This window comes from Salmo salar, chromosome 26 (genome assembly GCF_965601325.2).
Source record: "Salmo salar chromosome 26, fSalSal1, whole genome shotgun sequence".
Taxonomy (NCBI): domain Eukaryota; kingdom Metazoa; phylum Chordata; class Actinopteri; order Salmoniformes; family Salmonidae; genus Salmo; species Salmo salar.
In genome coordinates this window covers 2440413-2459580 of record NC_138316.1, presented here as the reverse complement: position 1 = coordinate 2459580, position 19168 = coordinate 2440413, and the positions used below count along the sequence as shown (strand labels likewise).

General features: G+C 41.1%; 1 protein-coding gene across 2 annotated transcripts in view; it reads right to left on the bottom strand.

Annotated features, from left to right (window-relative positions):
* Positions 1 to 19168, bottom strand: part of adam9a (ADAM metallopeptidase domain 9a) — a 104087-nt gene that overhangs the window by 66094 nt on the left and 18825 nt on the right. For both annotated transcript variants that reach the window (XM_014174863.3, XM_014174864.3), the window contains exon 4: positions 10282 to 10360. In XM_014174863.3, coding sequence (XP_014030338.1) covers positions 10282 to 10360 — 79 coding nt within the window. The remainder of the gene's footprint in view (positions 1 to 10281; positions 10361 to 19168) is intronic.

Genomic DNA, 19168 nt, shown 5'->3' with positions numbered 1-19168 from the left:
ATCATGACAACCGGACAGCACAGCCTTCTACAGTCCCACCCTCTAGGGGTCAAACAAATGCCAAAGAATCTACAAACGTCCTGTCTCATCTCTGTAATGTCTTATGATATACTGTTAATGTGGCAAGATTACCATTTCTGTGACCTTCTCAATGTAAAACAAATGCAGAAGATGGACGTCTTCACACACCACCCATATTTCATCTGTCTAGCCAAAAAGGAGAGAAAGTGCTGGGGATGGTCTAGTTCTATTCTATGTCCCTCTCCATCTCAATCACTTCTTCAGTGTATTCATCAATAAAATAGACTACACATTTAAAAAATGTTTTACCGTAAATTCCGGACTATAAGCCGCAACTTTTTTCCCACGCTTTGAACCTCACATCCACAGTGACGTACATGTCATAATGCCAGTATCAAACGTTGGCCCAACGCATCATCGGCGGCTAATATATGGATTTTTCCCGCTTTCAATATTTTTTCTCCCAAAAAAACACATTCTGTGACGTGCTCAGTTTTTTGCCGGCATGAAGCTTTCATTAGACCAACGAAATTGCCGAACGGGGTTAAGGTCAAACAACTTTTTTGTTTACTGTTTAGATTAAATCGAGCGCTCTCAAACTTCCCATCATTCTGATTACAGTAGTCAGTTGTCACCCTCATCATGGCAAAGACACGGAGAAATGCATATGATGCAGCTTTCAAGTTGAAGGCGATTGATCTGGCTGTTGGAAAAGGAAATAGAGCTGCTGCACGGGAGCTTGGTCTTAATGAGTCGATGATAAGACGTTGGAAACAGCAGCGTGAGGAATTGACTCAGTGCAAAAAGACAACTAAAGCTTACTGCTAATTTTGAATTTTTTGTTACAAGCCGTGTTTCGTTAAAGCCTATTTATTTTTGTTACAAGCCGTGTTTCGTTAAAGCCTGTGTAAAGTTCATTTGTTTCAACGTACCGGTAGGCACCTGCGGCTTATAGACATGTGTGGCTAATTTATGTTCAAAATAATATTTTTTTTTTTAATTCAGTGGGTGCGGCTTATATTCAGGTGCGCTTAATAGTCCGGAAATTACGGTATTTAAAATTAAATATTTTAAAGGCATTCCTGACTGTACAGTAGGTCTGTCTGTAAGCCAGATGGTTACATCATCTTCCCAGAACTGCTGCTCTTAGTCATGATTTTTGTGAGCTAAGTCTGGACTCAATATGAATATGCAGAGGGGTTTCCTTGCAGTGCTTAAAGTAAGAACGCGCTATACGCTTTCTTCTGCAAAATGCATACATTTCCACAAAACATAGCTGATACCAGTACTAAAATGTCAGCGTCATACAGGAAGTAAATCAGAGCTGAACGTCAGCAGTAAATAGTGTGGAGGACAACTGAATGATGACGTGATGAATGTGTGTCTTTAACCCAACACAACTCCCTTCCTCCATCAGAATGGGAGTTGCTTCCGCCTGTTCTGGCTCCATCCAGACAAACAAGAAATTAATAGTGATGCACCGATATTACATTTTTGGCCGATACCGATATTTTCCTTGCCAAAAAAAATGATCGCTATAACCGATATTTACAATTTTAGCGTCCTTTTTATGCATTCTAGTACAGTTAAACACACACACACGGATGCAGCGGTCTAAGGCACTGCATCTCAGGGCAAGAGGTGTCACTACAGTCACTGATTCGAATCCAGGCTGTATCACATTTGGCTGTGATTGGGAGTCCCATAGAGCGGCGAACAATTGGCCCAGCGTTGTCCGGGTTTGGCCGGGTTAGGCCATCACTGTAAATAAGAATTTGTTCTTAACTGACTTGCCTAGTGAAATAGAGGTTACACACGCCACACTGACCAAAAAGTTATTTTGTTGGCATTTACGTATGTCCCCATTTCTTTCACTTACTAGCTGTGCTGTTTGGTTGTTCATTTGTTCAGTCGTTTCATTCTCAACCAGGATTTCTATGGAACGCCGTTTGGGTCTTTACATGTCAAAAAAGATATATTAACAATAAGCTTGTTGACCAATCAGGACCTGAAAATGACTGCACATAATAATTGAACACGTTCATACATTGTTTACGTAGTTATTACACATTAATTACACCATCAATCGTATTTTATATGTCACAACGATTCATCGATACGTATGCTATGATGCTGGTAAAGTTCTCTCGCGCACCTACAGTGCTGGTCATAAAAAAAAGCTTGCTAGCTCATGGATGAAAACAATGTTCTTCCCCAAAAACATAGCAAAACGACATCTGTTTCAGTAGGTATATAGTTAGCCAATTTATAAGACAGTTCTTATTTGATTAATGGTGGTCGGACCTATCTACGTGAAGCTAGCCACAATAAGGATTTGCCACAATAGTGGACTTTGCGGTTAGCCTTCAAAATAAAAGTGTGTCATTGACAGTGATGCAAATACATACAAATAGTAGAATTAAGCAATAATTGAATAGATCATGCTAAATGAGGTTGGAATGTTGTTATATAAAAATCAACAAAAGGCAATTTGTTAATTTGACAAAAGTCTTGAAATCATACTGGATGTATTATACTTTAGAATTTCATTGGGGGCATACTTATATCACTGTACAGCCTTACCCATGGATTGTGGATCAATGACATGGGGTTTCAGTCTACACAGTGACACCCAAAGAACATTAGCATTTTAGCTCTCATTGCGGGTCTCTGAAACAACCGTTTATTGAGCCACATTTATTGTCAACCTATGTATATTGAACACTATTCCCGAGGAAAAACAATACTGCGCGGATATTTTGGAGTCCGATAACTCTGAGGACGTTGGGAAAAAAATATCTTGGGTATTGAGTAGAGGTCGACCGATTATGATTTTTCAATACCAATACCGATTATAGGAGGACCAAAAAAGCCGATACCGTTTAATCGGACGAGATATATATATATATATATATATATATAAAATAATGACAATACTGAGTGAACACTAACTTTAACTTAATACATAAATAAAACCAATTTAGTCTCAAAATAAATAATGAAACATGTTCAATTTGGTTTAAATAATGCAAAACACAATGTTGGAGAAGAAAGTAAAAGTGCAATATGTGCCATGTAAAAAAGCTAACATTTAAGTTCCTTGCTCAGAACATATGAAAGCTGGTGGTACCTTTTAACATGAGTCTTCAATATTCCCAGTTAAAAAGTTTTAGGTTGTAGTTATTATAGGACTATTTCTCTCTATACCATACCTTTGACTATTGGATGTTCTTATAGGTACTATAGTTTTGCCAGCCTAATCTTGGGAGTTGATAGGCTTGAAGTCATAAACAGTGCTGCGCTTCAAGCATTGCGAAGAGCTGCTGGCAAACGCAGGAAAGTGCTGTTTGAATGAATGCTTACGAGCCTGCTGCTGCCTACCACCGCTCAGTCAGACTGCTCTATCAAATATAAAATCATAGACTTAATTATAATATAATAAACACAAAGAAATAGGAGCCTAGGTCATTAATATGGTCAAATCCGTAAACTATCATTTCGAAAACAAAATGTTTATTCTTTCAGTGAAATACAGAACCGTTCCGTATTTCATCGAGCGGGTGGCAACCCAAAGTCTAAATATTGCTGTTACATTGCACAACCTTCAATGTTGTCATAATTACGTAAAATTCTGACAAATTAATTACAGATTTTATTAGGAAGAAATGGTCTCCACACAGTTTGTAACGAGCCAGGTGGCCCAAACTGCTGCATATATCCTGACTCTGCTTACACTGAACGCAAGAGAAGTGACACAATTTCCCTAGTTAATATTGCCTGCTAACATTAATTTATTTTAACTAAATATGCAGGTTTAAAAAATATATACTTCTGTGTATTGATTTTAAGAAAGGCATTGATGTTTATGGTTAGGTACATTTGTGGAACGAATGTGCTTTTTTCGCGAATGCACTTTTGTTAAATCACCACACATTTGGCGAGATAGGCTGTGATTCGATGATAAATTAACAGACACCTCATTGATTATATGCAACGCAGGACAAGCTAGTTAAACTAGTAATATCAACCATGTGTTGTTAACTAGTGATTATGTTAAGATTGATTGTTTTTTATAATGCTAGCTAGCAACTTACCTTGGCTCCTTGCTGCACTCGCGTAACAGGTGGTCAGCCTGCCACGCAGTCTCCTCGTGGATTGCAATGTAATCGGCCATAATCGGCATCCAAAATTGAGTAGACTGTTAACCCATTTCATTGATCCCCAATCCTTAAGTAAACCTGTACAATGCAATATGAATGTCAATACACACAATAGGCTGACTGGGGAGGTGATTTACACATTCATGCGAAAAGAGCTACAACGATAATATTTGGGTAAACTCTTCACAGTTGTGTTCTGTGGTTGTCACCGAGTAGACGGATACCCCATTTCATTGCTTCACATTCCAACCTTGTTTAACATTATCTAGTCTAAATATGGCATGATTCCACCAATTGTAACCTTCAGCATCACTTTCAAAGAGGTACTTTTATTTTGAAGGCAAACCACAAATTACACTATTGTGCCTAATCCTTATTGTGGCTAGCTTCACAACACATAACCCGGTCAGGTCGAGCCTCACTAGCCAGATGAAGCTAGCTGCCTGCTTATAACATTAGCTTTGGGCAACAGGGTTAAGTAGCAGGCTAGCTATGTATTTTCATGAACTGAAGTTCATTTGGCGAACAACAAGTGGCTACCTAGCTAATAATTAAATCACAAGGTTCCTAAATCATTGATAAGAATAATGAAAACGAGTGCAGTTTCTACTGGTCATTGTTTTCAGGCTGGTTGTATTGGTGCTAGCTCGGTACCAAGCTAAAGCTAGCTAGCTACCTAGCCCAGAAGTTGCGGACAAACAAATAACGCTTTATTACCAACGCGGTATTGTAAACACATCGTTCGTGGCTGATGTTTGCAGAATTTTTTGTTCAGCGTTGACAGGGCTACTGATAGTAGTGGTGGCACTTGGCTTGCACGTGCAAATAGTTTTGTCGTCAAATAGTGTATTTGACGTGGATCTTTTTTGACACGCAAAGACCCAAACGGCGTTCCATAGTATGTCGTGAAGCTAATAGCATTGACGCTATTACTGTAACTCCGGTAGGGCAACATCTGAAAAATAGCACACTGTGTACCGGTGCTCGACCATTCATGAAAGCCAACTTCACCCACGATAGAGAACGGGTGATTGTCAAGGGCAATGAATTCCATTATCTTGGCGTTAATGGATTTCGCCTTTGAGTTGTCTCGCTGAAATGTTCTTACTCTTCCAAATGACTGCTTGACTGCTCCATCCACACAGCAGACATTGTTGGCTAGGTTAGGAATGCTGTGCTGCAGGTGTAGCGCAACATTTTACGTGGCGTCATTACGTCGTGTATCTACATTATATAGGTATGCACGTCAGCTTTGACATCGGCGTTAAACTAGACATAGGCCGATACCGATGTTGGCATTTTTAGCTAATATAGGCCGATTCTGATATGTTCACCGATATACCGTGCATCCCTAGAAATTAACACCAATTAATTAGTGGATAGAACTATTTAATTGTACCTTCACGATCCTGACAGGAGGGCTGTAACAGTCTTGTAGTGCACAGGAGACCCAAGTTCAACCCAGTCGGTCTCATACAAATAGGACATCCAATCAAAAAGACTAAGAAGTCATTGTGGATGGTTGTACTGAAGTGACTGTTTTTATGGGATAGTAGGATCATTTTAACATGAGTTCCTGTTTCAAAGAAATATAGTTATCCATTAAATCACAAAACAGGTTGGGCAGAAAAGGCCATTTCCACAGCACACGTTTCTATACAAGGCAGTCGCAAAGCAGTCAATAAAAAGCTATGAGAAAGAAGTGCATTTGAGAGACGCTAAATGGGTGATACATTGTCAGTGCCCTGTTGGGTTAGGTGATATGAGCATACCGGTATTATCATATATCCATGATATCTTGATAAATGATAGTCAGGTCCAAAATGATTGGCACCCATTATAAAGATGAACAGAAAAGACTGCATAAAATAAATAAATAAATTCAAATACAACTGCTATGAAAACAGAGCTCTTTGGCCACACATACCAGTGGTGGGTTTTGGGTTGAAAAAAATATGCATATGCAGAAAAGAACCCCATACCTACTATAAAACATGGTGGTGGATCTTTGATGTTATGGGGCTATTTGGCTTCCACTGATCCTGGGGCCCTTGTTAAGGTCAACAACGGCCTAATGAACTTTTCCCAGCATCAGGACATTTTATCCAAAAACCTGGTTGCCTCTGCCAGGAGGCTGAAACTTGGTCATAAGTGGATTTTCCAGCAAGACAATAACCCCAAGCCCACATCAGCATCCACAAAGAAATTATTAATTGACCACATAATCAACATTCTGCAATGGCCATCTCAGTTCATAAGCGCAGACAAAGCATATCAAGGATCTGGTTAGATTATGTTTGGAGGAATGGTCTAAAATCCCTCCCAATGTGTTCTCCAATCTCATAAAACATTATAGAAAAAGGCTCAAGCTATTCAAAACAGAAGTATTAGTTTAAGAATATAATTTCCCAAATTGTTTGAGCATACAATATAGCTCAGCATCTGTATTATATATTTGCGCCAATAATTCTGGACCTGACTGACTATACATGCACACACACACACACACACACACACCCCGAGGAACACTAGGAACGTCTGCTTTTTCCATGACAGACTGACCAGGTAAAAATCTATGATTCCTTATTTGTGTCACTTTTTAAATCCACTTCAAAATCAGTGTAGGTGAAGGGGAGGGGACAGGTTAAAGAAAGATTTTTAAGCCTTGAGACAATTGAGACATGGATTGTGTGCCATGGAAACCCATTTGAAATATAACATTTCCCTTCACTGGAACTAAGGGGCCTTGCCCGAACGAAGAAAAAAACGCCCAAGACCATTATTCCTCCTCCACCAAACAATACAGTTGCCACTATGCATTGGGGCAGGTAGTGTTCTCATGGCATCCACCAAACCCTGATTCAGACTGCCAGATGGTGAAGCGTGATTCATCACTTCAGAGAACCCGTTTCCACTGTATACCTCCACTACACTACTTTGATACACATCAGTAGGGATTAAGGAGTATAAGCAATGCACACTGAAAAAAAAGTGGGTATACGGATTATACCTGCGTCTACAACACTGGCCCTTCGCGTTTTTACAAAAAGTGCACTCTCCTACATGAGTGCGCTGGTATTACGGTTGCTGTCCTTTCAGAATCAAAAACCTGTCACACACTGAAGGCCTATTGGTTCGCCACTGTGCAAACATGTCTATAATAACAGATAGGCTGTTAAGATATTCATGTTTCAAGAAAGGAGTATATACAGTGCCTTCGGCAAGTATTCAGACATTCACTTTTAGCACATTTTGTTACGGTACAGCCTTACTCTAAAATGGATTAAAAAAAAAAATCCTTAGCAATCTGCACACAATACCCCATAATAACAAAGCGAAAACAGGTTGTTCAACATTTTTTCAAATGTTTTAAACAGAAATACCTTATATAAATAAGTATTCAAACCCTTTGCTAAGAGACTCGAAGTTGAGCTCAGGTTCATCCTGTTTCCATTGATCATCCTTCAGATGTTTCTACAACTTGGATTCCACCTGTGGTAAATTCAAATCAAATCAATTTGTCACATACACATGGTTAGCAGATGTTAATGCGAGTGTAGCGAAATGCTTGTGCTTCTAGTTCCGACCATGCAGTAATATCTAACAAGTAATCTAACCTAACAATTTCACAACAACTACCTTATACACACAAGTGTAAAGGAATGAATAAGAATATGTACATAAAAATATATGAATGAGTGATGGCCGAACGGCATAGGCAAGATGCAGTAGATGGTATAGAGTACAGTATATACATATGAGATGAGTAATGTAGGGTATAAAAATATAATATAATTATATTATATAATACATTATATAAAGTGGCATTGTTTAAAGTGGCTAATGATACATTTATTACATCAATGTTTGGCTAGAGTTGAGTCAGTATGTTGGCAGTAGCCACTCAATGTTAGTGATGGCTGTTTAACAGTCTGATGACCTTGAGATAGAAGCTGTTTTTCAGTCTCTCGGTCCCCGCTTTGATGCACCTGTACTGACCTCGCCTTCTGGATGATAGCGGGCTGAACAGGCAGTGGCTCGGGTGGTGGTTGTCCTTGATGATCTTTTTGGCCTTCCTGAGACATCGGGTGGTGTAGGTGTCCTGGAGGGCAGGTAGTTTGCCCTCGGTGATGCGTTGTGCAGACCTCACTACCCTCTGGAGAGCCTTACGGTTATGGGCGGAGCAGTTGCCGTACCAGGCGGTGACACAGCCGGACAGGACGCTCTCGATTGTGCATCTGTAAAAGTTTCTGAGTGTTTTTAGTGATAAGCCGAATTTCTTCAGCCTCCTGAGGTTGAAAAGGCGCTGTGTGGGTGGACCATTCCAGTTTGTCCGTGATGTGTACGCCGAGGAACTTAAAACTTTCCACCCTCTCCACTACTGTCCCGCCGATGTGGATAAGGGGTTGCTCCCTCTGCTGTTTCCTGATCATCTCTTTTGTTTTGTAGACATTGAGTGTGAGGTTATTTTCCTGACACCACACTCCGAGGGCCCTCACCTCCTTCCTGTAGACCGTCTCGCCGTTGTTGGTAATCAAGCCAACCACTGTAGTGTCGTCTGCAAACTTGATGATTGAGTTGGAGGCGTGCATGGCCACGCAGTCGTGGGTGAACAGGGAGTACAGGAGAAGGCTGAGAAGGCACCCTTGTGGGGCCCCAGTGTTGAGGATCAGCGGGGTGGAGATGTTGTTACCTACCCTCAGCACCTGGGGGCAGCCCGTCAGGAAGTCCAGGACCCAGTTGCACAGGGTGGGGTTGAGACCCAGGGTCTCGAGCTTAATGACGCGTTTGGAGGGTACTATGTTGTTAAATGCTGAGCTGTAGTCGATGAACAATATTCTTACAAAGGTATTCCTCTTGTCCAGATGGGTTAGGGCAGTGTGCAGTGTAATTGCGATTGCGTTGTCTGTGGACCTATTGGGGCGGTAAGCAAATTGGAGTGGGTCTAGGGTGTCAGGTAGGGTGGAGGTGATATGGTCCTTGACTAGTCTCTCAAAGCACTTCATGATGACAGAAGTGAGTGCTACGGGGCGGAAGTCATTTATCTCAGTTACCTTAGCTTTCTTGGGAACAGGAACAATGGTGGCTCTCTTGAAGCATGTGGGAACAGCAGACTGGGATAAGGATTGATTGAACATGTCCATAAACACACCAGCCAGCTGGTCTGCGCATGCTCTGAGGACGCGGCTGGGGATGCCGTCTGGGCCTGCAGCCTTGCGAGGGTTAACACGTTTAAATGTTTTACTCACGTTGGCTGCAGTGAAGGAGAGCCAGCAGGTTTTGGTAGCGGGCCGTGTCAGTGGCACTGTATTGTCCGCAAAGCGAGCAAAGAAGTTGTTTAGTCTGTCTGGGAGCAAGACATCCTGGTCCGCGACGGGGCTGGTTTTTCTTTTGTAGTCCATGATTGACTGTAGACCCTGCCACATACTGCTCGTGTCTGAGCCGTTGAATTGCGACTCTACTTTGTCTCTATACTGACGCTTAGCTCGTTTGATTGCCTTGCGGAGGTAATAGCTACACTGTTTGTATTCAGTCATGTTTCTGGTCACCTTGCCCTGATTAAAAGCAGTGGTTCGCGCTTTCAGTTTTGCGCGAATGCTGCCATCAATCCACAGTTTCTGGTTGGGGAATGTTTTAATAGACTGGACATGATTTGGATAAGGCACAAACACGTCTAAGTAGTTAAAAGGCTGTCAGTTACACTTCAAACTTTAGGTCACACTATTACTGCCTGCAGATAATATTCCGCTGAAACTAGGCGGCACGCATGTGAATATATTTCACGTGCTTTGCGATGGTGTAGGGTACTTTATGCATGATTTCACTATGTACTACATAATTGATAAGTCATAAGGCTTAAAAATCCTTCTTTGACTTGTCTCCTCCCCTTCATCTACACTCATTGAAGTGGATTTAACAAGTGACATCAATAAGGGATCTTAGACTGACCAGGTGAAAGCTATGTCATGGAAAGAGCAGGTGTTCCTAATGTTTTGTACACTCAGTGTATACCACAATATTTAACAAGGGCATATCATTGACATGAAAATATGGATATCGCCTAGCCCTAGTACCCTTAGGTTATCTTAAACGGTCTTACCTGCATCGGAGGTCTGTTGGTTATTAGAGATCCATCCTTGGCATGTGTGTACACAGTGAAGTCCTCAGGGAGCAGTAGACTACAAAACAAAACACACGCTAACGTTACACCCTCTGTCAGGAATTACACATCAGAACATAAGTATCAGAGCCGGGCAAATAGTCAACGTCATAAAGTCTGATAAAAAATGTATGGTAATTTTAAATGAAGTAAAATTGTGGGACTTGCTTTACCTGTTATTTTTGTGGTAGTTAAAGCAGTTAAATTACTTTGTTACATTACAGCCTTATTCTAAAATGGATTCAATCATTTTTGCCCCTCAATCTACACACAATACCCCATAATGACAAAGCAAGTTGACATTTTTGCAAATGTATTAAAAATAAAAAAATGTAATATAACATTTACACAAGTATTCAGCCCTTTACTCAGTACTTTGTTGAAGCAACTTTGGCAACGATTACAGTCTCGAGTATGACGCTACAAGCTTGGCACACCTGTACAGTCGTGGCCAAAAGTTTTTTAAATTACACAAATATTAATTTTCACCAAGTCTGCTGCCTCAGTTTGTATGATGGCAATTTGCATATACTCCAGAATGTTATGAAGAGTGATCAGAAGAATTGCAAATAATTGCAAAGCCCCTCTTTGCCATGCAAATGAACTGAATCCCCCCCCAAAAATTCCACTGCATTTCAGCCCTGCCACAAAAGGACCAGCTGACATGTCAGTGATTCTCTCGTTAACACAGGTGTGAGTGTTGACGAGGACAAGGCTGGAGAACACTCCGTCATGCTGATTGAGTTCGAATAACAGACTGGAAGCTTCACAAGGAGGGTGGTGCTTGGAATCTTTGTTCTTCCTCTGTCAACCATGGTTACCTGCAAGGAAACATGAGCCATCATCATTGCTTTGCAGAAAAAGGGCTTCACGGGCAAGGATATTGCTGCCAGTAAGATTGCACCTAAATCAACCATTTATCGGATCATCAAGGACTTCAAGGAGAGCGGTTCAATTGTTGTGAAGAAGGCTTCAGGGCGCCCAAGAAAGTCCAGCAAGTGCCAGGACCGTCTCCTAACGTTGATTCAGCTGCGGGATCGGGGCACCACCAGCACAGAACTTGCTCAGGAATGGCAGCAGGCAGGTGTGAGTGCATCTGCACGCACAGTGAGGCGAAGACTTTTGGATGATGGCCTGGTGTCAAGAAGGAACTTCTCTCCAGGAAAAACATCAGGGACAGACTGATATTCTGCAAAAGGTACAGGGATTGGACTGCTGAGTACTGGGATAAAGTCATTTTCTCTGATTAATCCCCTTTCCGATTGTTTGGGGCATCCGGAAAAAAGCTTGTCCGGAGAAGACAAGGTGATGGCTACCGTCAGTCCTGTGTCATGCCAACAGTAAAGCATCCTGAGACCATTCATGTGTGGGGTTGCTTCTCAGCCAAGGGAGTGGGCTCACTCACAATTTTTCCTAAGAACACAGCCATGAATAAAGAATGGTACCAGCACATCCTCCGAGAGCAACTTCTCCCAACCATCCAGGAACAGTTTGGTGACGAACAACACCTTTTCCAGCATGATGGAGCACCTTGCCATAAGGCAAAAGTGATAACTATGTGACTCGGGGAACAAAACATTGATATTTTGGGTCCATGGCCAGGAAACTCCCCAGACCTTAATCCCATTGAAAACTTGTGGTCAATCCTCAAACAAAAACCCACAAATTCTGACAAACTCCAAGCATTGATTATGCAAGAATGGGCTGCCATCAGTCAGGATGTGGCCCAGAAGTTAATTGACAGCATGCCAGGGCGGATTGTAGAGGTCTTGAAAAAGAAGGGTCAACAATGCACATATTGACTTTTTGCATCGACTTCATGTAATTGCCAATAAAAGCCTTTGACACATGAAATGCTTGTAATTATACTTCAGTATTCCATAGTAACATCTGACAAAAATATCTAAAGACACTGAGGCAGCAGACTATGTGAAAATGAATATTGGTATCATTCTCAAAACTTTTGGCCACGACTGTATTTGGGGAGTTTCTCCCATTTTTCTCTGTAGATCCTCTCAACCTCTGTCAGATTGAATGGGGAGCGTCGCTGCACAGCCATTTTCAGGTCTCTCCAGAGATGTTCAACCGGGTTCAAGTCCGGGCTGTGGCTGGGCCACTCAAGGACATTGAGACTTGTCCAGAAGCCATATATTTGACGACCAAAAGTCCTCGGTTCTTGCAACGTATCGATTGGTTAACAATATAAACGTATATTTTTCCATATATGGACACATCCTATGCGTTTTAATTAAATCAACTAAATTCACTGAGCTTGTCTGATTCTTTAAGCTCAGACATGCGCTATGTAAAATATATATATATTTTTTAAAGACAGCGAGTGACGAGTACTGCAGCGACCACCACAGAACATCAAAGTGTTTAGCGCGCTGTCCGTGTTGCTGAAGCTGGAACCTAATTACAGCAATTTCTGACTGAAAAGTTGTTACCGATATCGCTAATTTGTTTAAAAAATATATTCCTTATTCTCTCAACTCTTGCCCTGTTTACATGATACATGTATGCGTCTCATGCACGTGACCAAAGACGTATAGCATGGGAATAGTATTACTAGAGAATGTTGGTAAGGTAATTACTAGGGATGCACGATATCGGTGAACATATCGGAATCGGACGATATTAGCTAAAAATGCCAACATCAATATCGGCCCGATGTCTAGTTTAACGCCGATGTGCAAATCTGATGTCAAAGCTGACGTGCATACCTATATAAAGTAGGTACATGACATAATGATACCACGTAAAAAATGTTGCACTCGATGTGCAACACAGTATTCCTAACCTAGCCAACAATGTCTGCTGTGTGGATCGAGCAGTCAACAAGTCGAGCAGTCATTTGAAAGAGTAAGAACATTTCAGCGAGACAACTCAAAGGTGAAATCCATTAACGCCAAGATAATGGAATTCATTGCCCTTGACAATCAACCGTTCTCTATCGTGGGTGAAGTTGGCTTTCGCGAATGTTCGAGCACCGGTACACAGTGTGCTATTTTTCAGATGTTGCCCTACCGGAGTTACAGTAATAGCGTCACTGCTATTAGCTTCACGACATACTATGGAACGCCGTTTGGGTCTTTGCGTCTCAAAAAAGATACGTCAAATGATACTATTTGACAAAAACACTATTTGCACGTGCAAGCCAAGCGCCAGCACTACTATCAGTAGCCCTGTCAAAGCTGTACAAAACATTCTGCAAACAAGCAAACACCGGCCACGAACGATGTGTTTACAATACCGCGTTGGTAATAAAGCATTATTTGTTCGACTGCAACTTCTGGGGTAGCTTGCTGGCTTTAGCTTGGTACCTAGATAGCACCAATACAACCAGCCTGAAAACAATGACCAGTAGAAACTGCAGTCGTTTTCATTATTCTTATCAATGATTTAGGAACCTTGTGATTAAGTATTAGCTAGGTAGCCACTTGTTCGCCTACTGAAATTTAACTTCAGTTCATGAAAATACATAGCTAGCCTGCTACTTAACCCTGTTAGGTGTTGTGAAGCTTGCCACAATAAGGATTAGACACAATAGTGGAATTTGCGGTTTGCCTTCAAAATAAAACTACCTCTTTGAAGGTAATGCAGAAGGTTACAATTGGTGGAATCATGCCATATTTAGACTAGATAATGTTAAACAAGGTTGGGATGTAAAGCAATGAAATGGGGTATCAGTCTACTCGGTGACACCCACAGAACACAACTGTGAAGAGTTTACCCAAATATTAGTGTTGTAGCTCTTATCGCGGGACTGTGTGAAATCACCTCCCCAGTCAGCCTATTGTGTGTATTGACATTCAAATGGCACTGTACAGCTTCACCTAAGGATTGGGGATCAATGAAATGGGGGATCAGTCTACTCAATACCCAAGATATTTTTTCCCAACGTCCTCCTCAGAGTTATCAGACTCCAAAACATCCACGCAGTATTGTTTTTCCTTGGGAATAGTGTTCAATACACATAGGTTGACAATAAATGTGGTTCAATTCAGTCCCGCAATAAGAGCTACGACGCTAATGTTCTCCGGGTGTCACTGAGTAGACGGATAACCCACATCATTGATCAACAATCCATAGGTATGTCTGTGCAGTGAAATTAGTATGCCCCCAATGAAATTCTAAAGTATAATACATCCAGTATGATTTCAACAGATATGTCAAATGAACAAATGATGCCTCGTTTGGCATGATCTGTTCAATTATGGCAAAATTCTACTAATTGTGTGCCGTCCTACGGGACTCCCAATCACGGCTGGATGTGATACAGCCTGGATTCGAACCAGGAACTGTAGTGACGCCTCTTGCCCTGAGATGCATTGCCTTAGACCGCTGCGTCCGTGTGTGTGTGTGTAAACTATTTAACTGTACTAGAATGCTTAAAAAGGCCGCTAAAATGTTAAATATCGGTATCAGGGTAAATATTGGTTATCGGTATATCACTAGTAATTATTACTCCAGAATGTCCGTATTCCAGAGGACGAGTCGGACGGGATTAGTTTGTTCCAAAAAACTGCCCCCTGAAATTCATAATTTTTTCCAATAAATGTACAGTTATGAAGGAAGCCTGGAGGTTTTTATTCTAGGTATGAAGATACAGTATTTCAAAATGTCCAGGTGATCAAGTTAAACAGTCTTGGTTCCCAAGTTTCAAAACTATATTTCCTATAGTGTCACCATAATATTTGAATTGAGATAGTGTGATCATAATCATTACGATATTTTAGAGATCCGCAGTACGTCCTAAATGCCCCCCCCCCCCCCCCCCCCAGATGTGAGATAAACAGCGCAATTGCACTTGCAATGCATTTTAAGGCTATGGATGCGAAAGTGAACATTTAGATCAGTTGTATGCTGCTTTGCGATCTATTAACAGCAAGGGTTGTATTAAATAGACTCAATATTTTTTCCTGATGCATTTGGCAGTATTCGATTCATACGAACAAAACATATAAACCAAATCATTCACTGTGAAAGTTGATAGCCTACATGTAAAAAGCATCTGCACAGCACTTCAAATGTTTTTTTTGTTTTTTTTCCCAATTCAGTTCAATTTATCAAATCAGTTATTGTTTTCTTGCACAAACCGCGAGCAACACCTGTCAAACTCAGACATTTCTCTCAAAACAGAGATTTCGATTTGCACCGGATTAATATTAATCGGAGGACATTGGAGTTTTCCAAAAAAACAGTAGGTTATTCTGTCTGGAATTGTTACTCTCCTGCCATGAAAAAATGACTGACATGGCTTATTCGGACAGCACTAAAATTACTGATGTAGGATTTTGTGCTCGTGCACATAATTCCATTACCTGAACTCCCCCAGTAAAACACATCCCATCCGGATAGGGCACAATAGGGCCTGACCTATAGCCAGGGCCGGTCTTTGCCGTTCTGCCGCCATAGGCAAGACCAAAAAATGCCGGCCCTGCAAAACTAGAATAGTGCAGTAGGCAAAATGACGTTGAATAGATGTCTAAAATACGTATTTTCCAGACGTTGAAGTTAAGTTCAATTTATGTTTTGAATTAAAGTTGAAAAGCTATTTTCCCTATATTAAAAATATTTTCCACATGCTTAAAAATACATATTTTCCAGACATTGAAATCAGGTTATTTTAAGTTCTAAATGAAAGTTGAAAATAAGTAATTTATAGATGTCAATGTTTGGACCAAATCAAGGCTGTTCCAGACCGGACAAAATCTGAACCAAACATAAACGTCTATGATTGGTTCTGTTTGGTCAGGACCTAAAACCGGAACAAAAAAAATACAACGACTAGAAAAAAATACAACTCGACTAAAGAAATCTTAGTCAACCAACAGCCTATCGCCCCATGCGACTAAATGGGGTCAGCCCTAGTTGTCTTGACTGTGTGATTACGGTCATTGTCCTGTTGGAAGGTGAACCTTTGCCCCAGTCTGAGGTCCTGAGCGCTCTGGAGCAGGTTTTCATCAAGGATCTCTCTGTACTTTGCTCCGTTCATCTTGCCCTCGATTCTCACTAGTCTCCCCAGTCCCTGCCGCTGAAAAACATCCCCACAGCATAATGCTGCCACCACCATGCGTGGCGCTTGGCATTCAAGCCAGATAATCTTGTTTCTCATGATCTGAGTCCTTTAGGTGCCTTTTGGCAAACTCCAAGTGGGCTGTCAGGTGCCTTTTACTGAGGAATGGCATCCTTCTGGCCACTCTACCATACATGCCTGATTGGTGGAGTGCTGCGGAGATGGTTGTCCTTCTGGAAGGTTCTCCCACCTCCACATAGGAACTCCGGAGATCTGTCAGAGTGACCATTGGGTTCTTGGTTGCCTCCCTGACCAAGGCCCTTCTCACCCGATCGCTCAGTTTGGCCAGCTCTAAGAAGAGTCTTGGTGGTTCCAAACTTCTTACATTTAAATAATGATGGAGGCCACTGTTATTGGAGACCTTCAATGCTGCAGACATTTTTTGGCACCCTTCTCCAGATTTGTGCCTCGACATGCAAAATTTAGGAGCTCTGCGGACAATTCCTTTAGGAGCTCTGCGGACAATTCCTTCAACCTCATGTCTCAGTTTTTGCTTTAACATGTACTGTCAACTGTGGGACCATATATCGACAGGTGTGTGCCTTTCCAAATCATGTCCAATCAATTGAATTTACCACAGGTGTACTTGAATCAAGTTGAGGAAACATCCAGGATGATCAATGGAAACTGGATGCACTTGAGCTCAATTTGAGTCTCATAGCAAAGGGTCTGAATATGTAAATAAAAGGTATGATTTTTAATTTTAAATAAATTTGCTAAAATTAACAACAACAAAAAACTGCTTTCCAGGATGTTTTATTTAGTGAATTATAGAATAAGGCCGTAACGTAACAACATTTGGGAAAAGTTAAGAGGTCCAAACACACTGTATACTGTAGTCAAAGTTACATTTAGTAAAATAATTACTCTGATTACATTGACATACTACTATTTAAACCTTATTACACCGAACAAAAATATAAACGCAATATGTAGTGTTGGTGCCAAGTTTCATGAGCTGAAAGAAAAGATCACAGGAATGTTATATTCGTACAAAAAGCTTATTTCTCTCAAAAGTTGTGCACAAATTAGTTTACGTCGCTGTTAGTGAGCATTTCTCCTTTGCCTCGACAATTCATCCACCTGACAGGTGTGGCATATCAAGAAGCTGATTAACAGCATGATCATTATACAGGTGCACCTTCTGCAAAAGGCAAACTGCTCATTTGGTCAAAAATTTGTTAGTCATTTTTTCAACACTAAATACATGCTTAATCATGTGGAGAAGTATCCTGCCTCGATTGTATTTTGTTTTGGAGAAAATGGGGGTCATGTTTGCAGTAACCGCATAACGTTACTGTGAAACCAAGGTAAATAAAAGCAATTTTTCTCAGTTCCACACTACAGTATGAGCAGTTACTGCCTTTTTGCTTGGCAGAATAAAAAGGCAGAATAAAGTGTCACTAAAATGAGCAGTTTTGTCACAACACAATGCCACAGACGTCTCAAGTTGAGGGAGCGTGCAATTGGCATGCTGACTACAGGAAATGTCCACCAGAGCTGTTGCCAGATAAGCCATCTCCAATGTCATTTTAGAGAATTTGGCAGTACGTCCAACCGGCCTCACAACCGCAGACCACATGTACCCACGCCAGCCCAGGACCTCCACATCCGGCTTCTTCACCTGCGGGATGGTCTGAGACAAGCCACCAGATAGCTGATGAAATTGTGGGTTTGTCAAAAACCGTCTCACGGATACTCATCTGTGTGCTTGTCGTCCTCACCAGGGTCTTGACCTGACTGCAGTTTGGTGTCGTAACCGACTTCAGTGGGGAAATGCTCACATTCGATAGCCACTGGCACGCTGGAGAAGTGTGCTCATCTCAGATGAATCCCGGTTTCAACTGTAACCAGGCAGATGGCGTTGTGTGGACGTTGCGTTGTGTGGATTATAAATGGGAAGAGGGATCCAATGGCTGTAAAGGGGAACCCCTTCCTTGGAGCACTTCTTGGGGGAACACAAAAGTTAACTGAGCAAAGCTTGGTTTTATTTTTTGCCTGATTCCGTTTGCCGTTTTGTTTTACCCGACTTCCGCTCTCACTCTCAAAATCATACTTAGAAAAACAACCAAATTGGATGTGCTTAAACCACATCAGGAGACCACTTTTGAGGTCTGTGAAAAATAGAAGAAATTGCATTTTTGAGTGTAGTTATTACCCTTCAATACAAGTGCGCACCAGCAAGAGAATGTTGTTTGGTTCGCAATGTTTCTGTAGCGCTCATGTGATTGCAGCATTTTCTAAACAAATGGCCACTGGATTTATGCAAATAATCAATACATAATTCTGACAGGAAGGCATAGGATACTTTGTAGTTAACATTTAATTGAGTTTTTTTGGGAAAGCCTTCCCATTTCTACCAGAAGGTTATTATTAGTATCTTCGCTAACGGCTACACAAAGTGTAGACATACGCGGACACGAAGACGGGCATTCCTCTAGCATTTCAGAAATTTGCAGGAAAAAACAAAATCACTAATGTATTTTGTTCATGTCTTATGATTAACTTGGGCAAATGAATTACTTTCCTAATAAGTTCAATACATTTAGTTGACTTCTTGCCAAGTTCAATTCATTTTTTTATATTGTTGAATTCCATTTGCATTATCCGCAACACCGATTTTAGAAGTTGACACACTTACTCATTCAAGGTTTTTTTTCTTCTTTATTTTTACTATTTTCTACTTTGTAGAATAATAGTGAAGACATCAAAACTATGAAATAACACATATGGAATCATGTGAGAAAG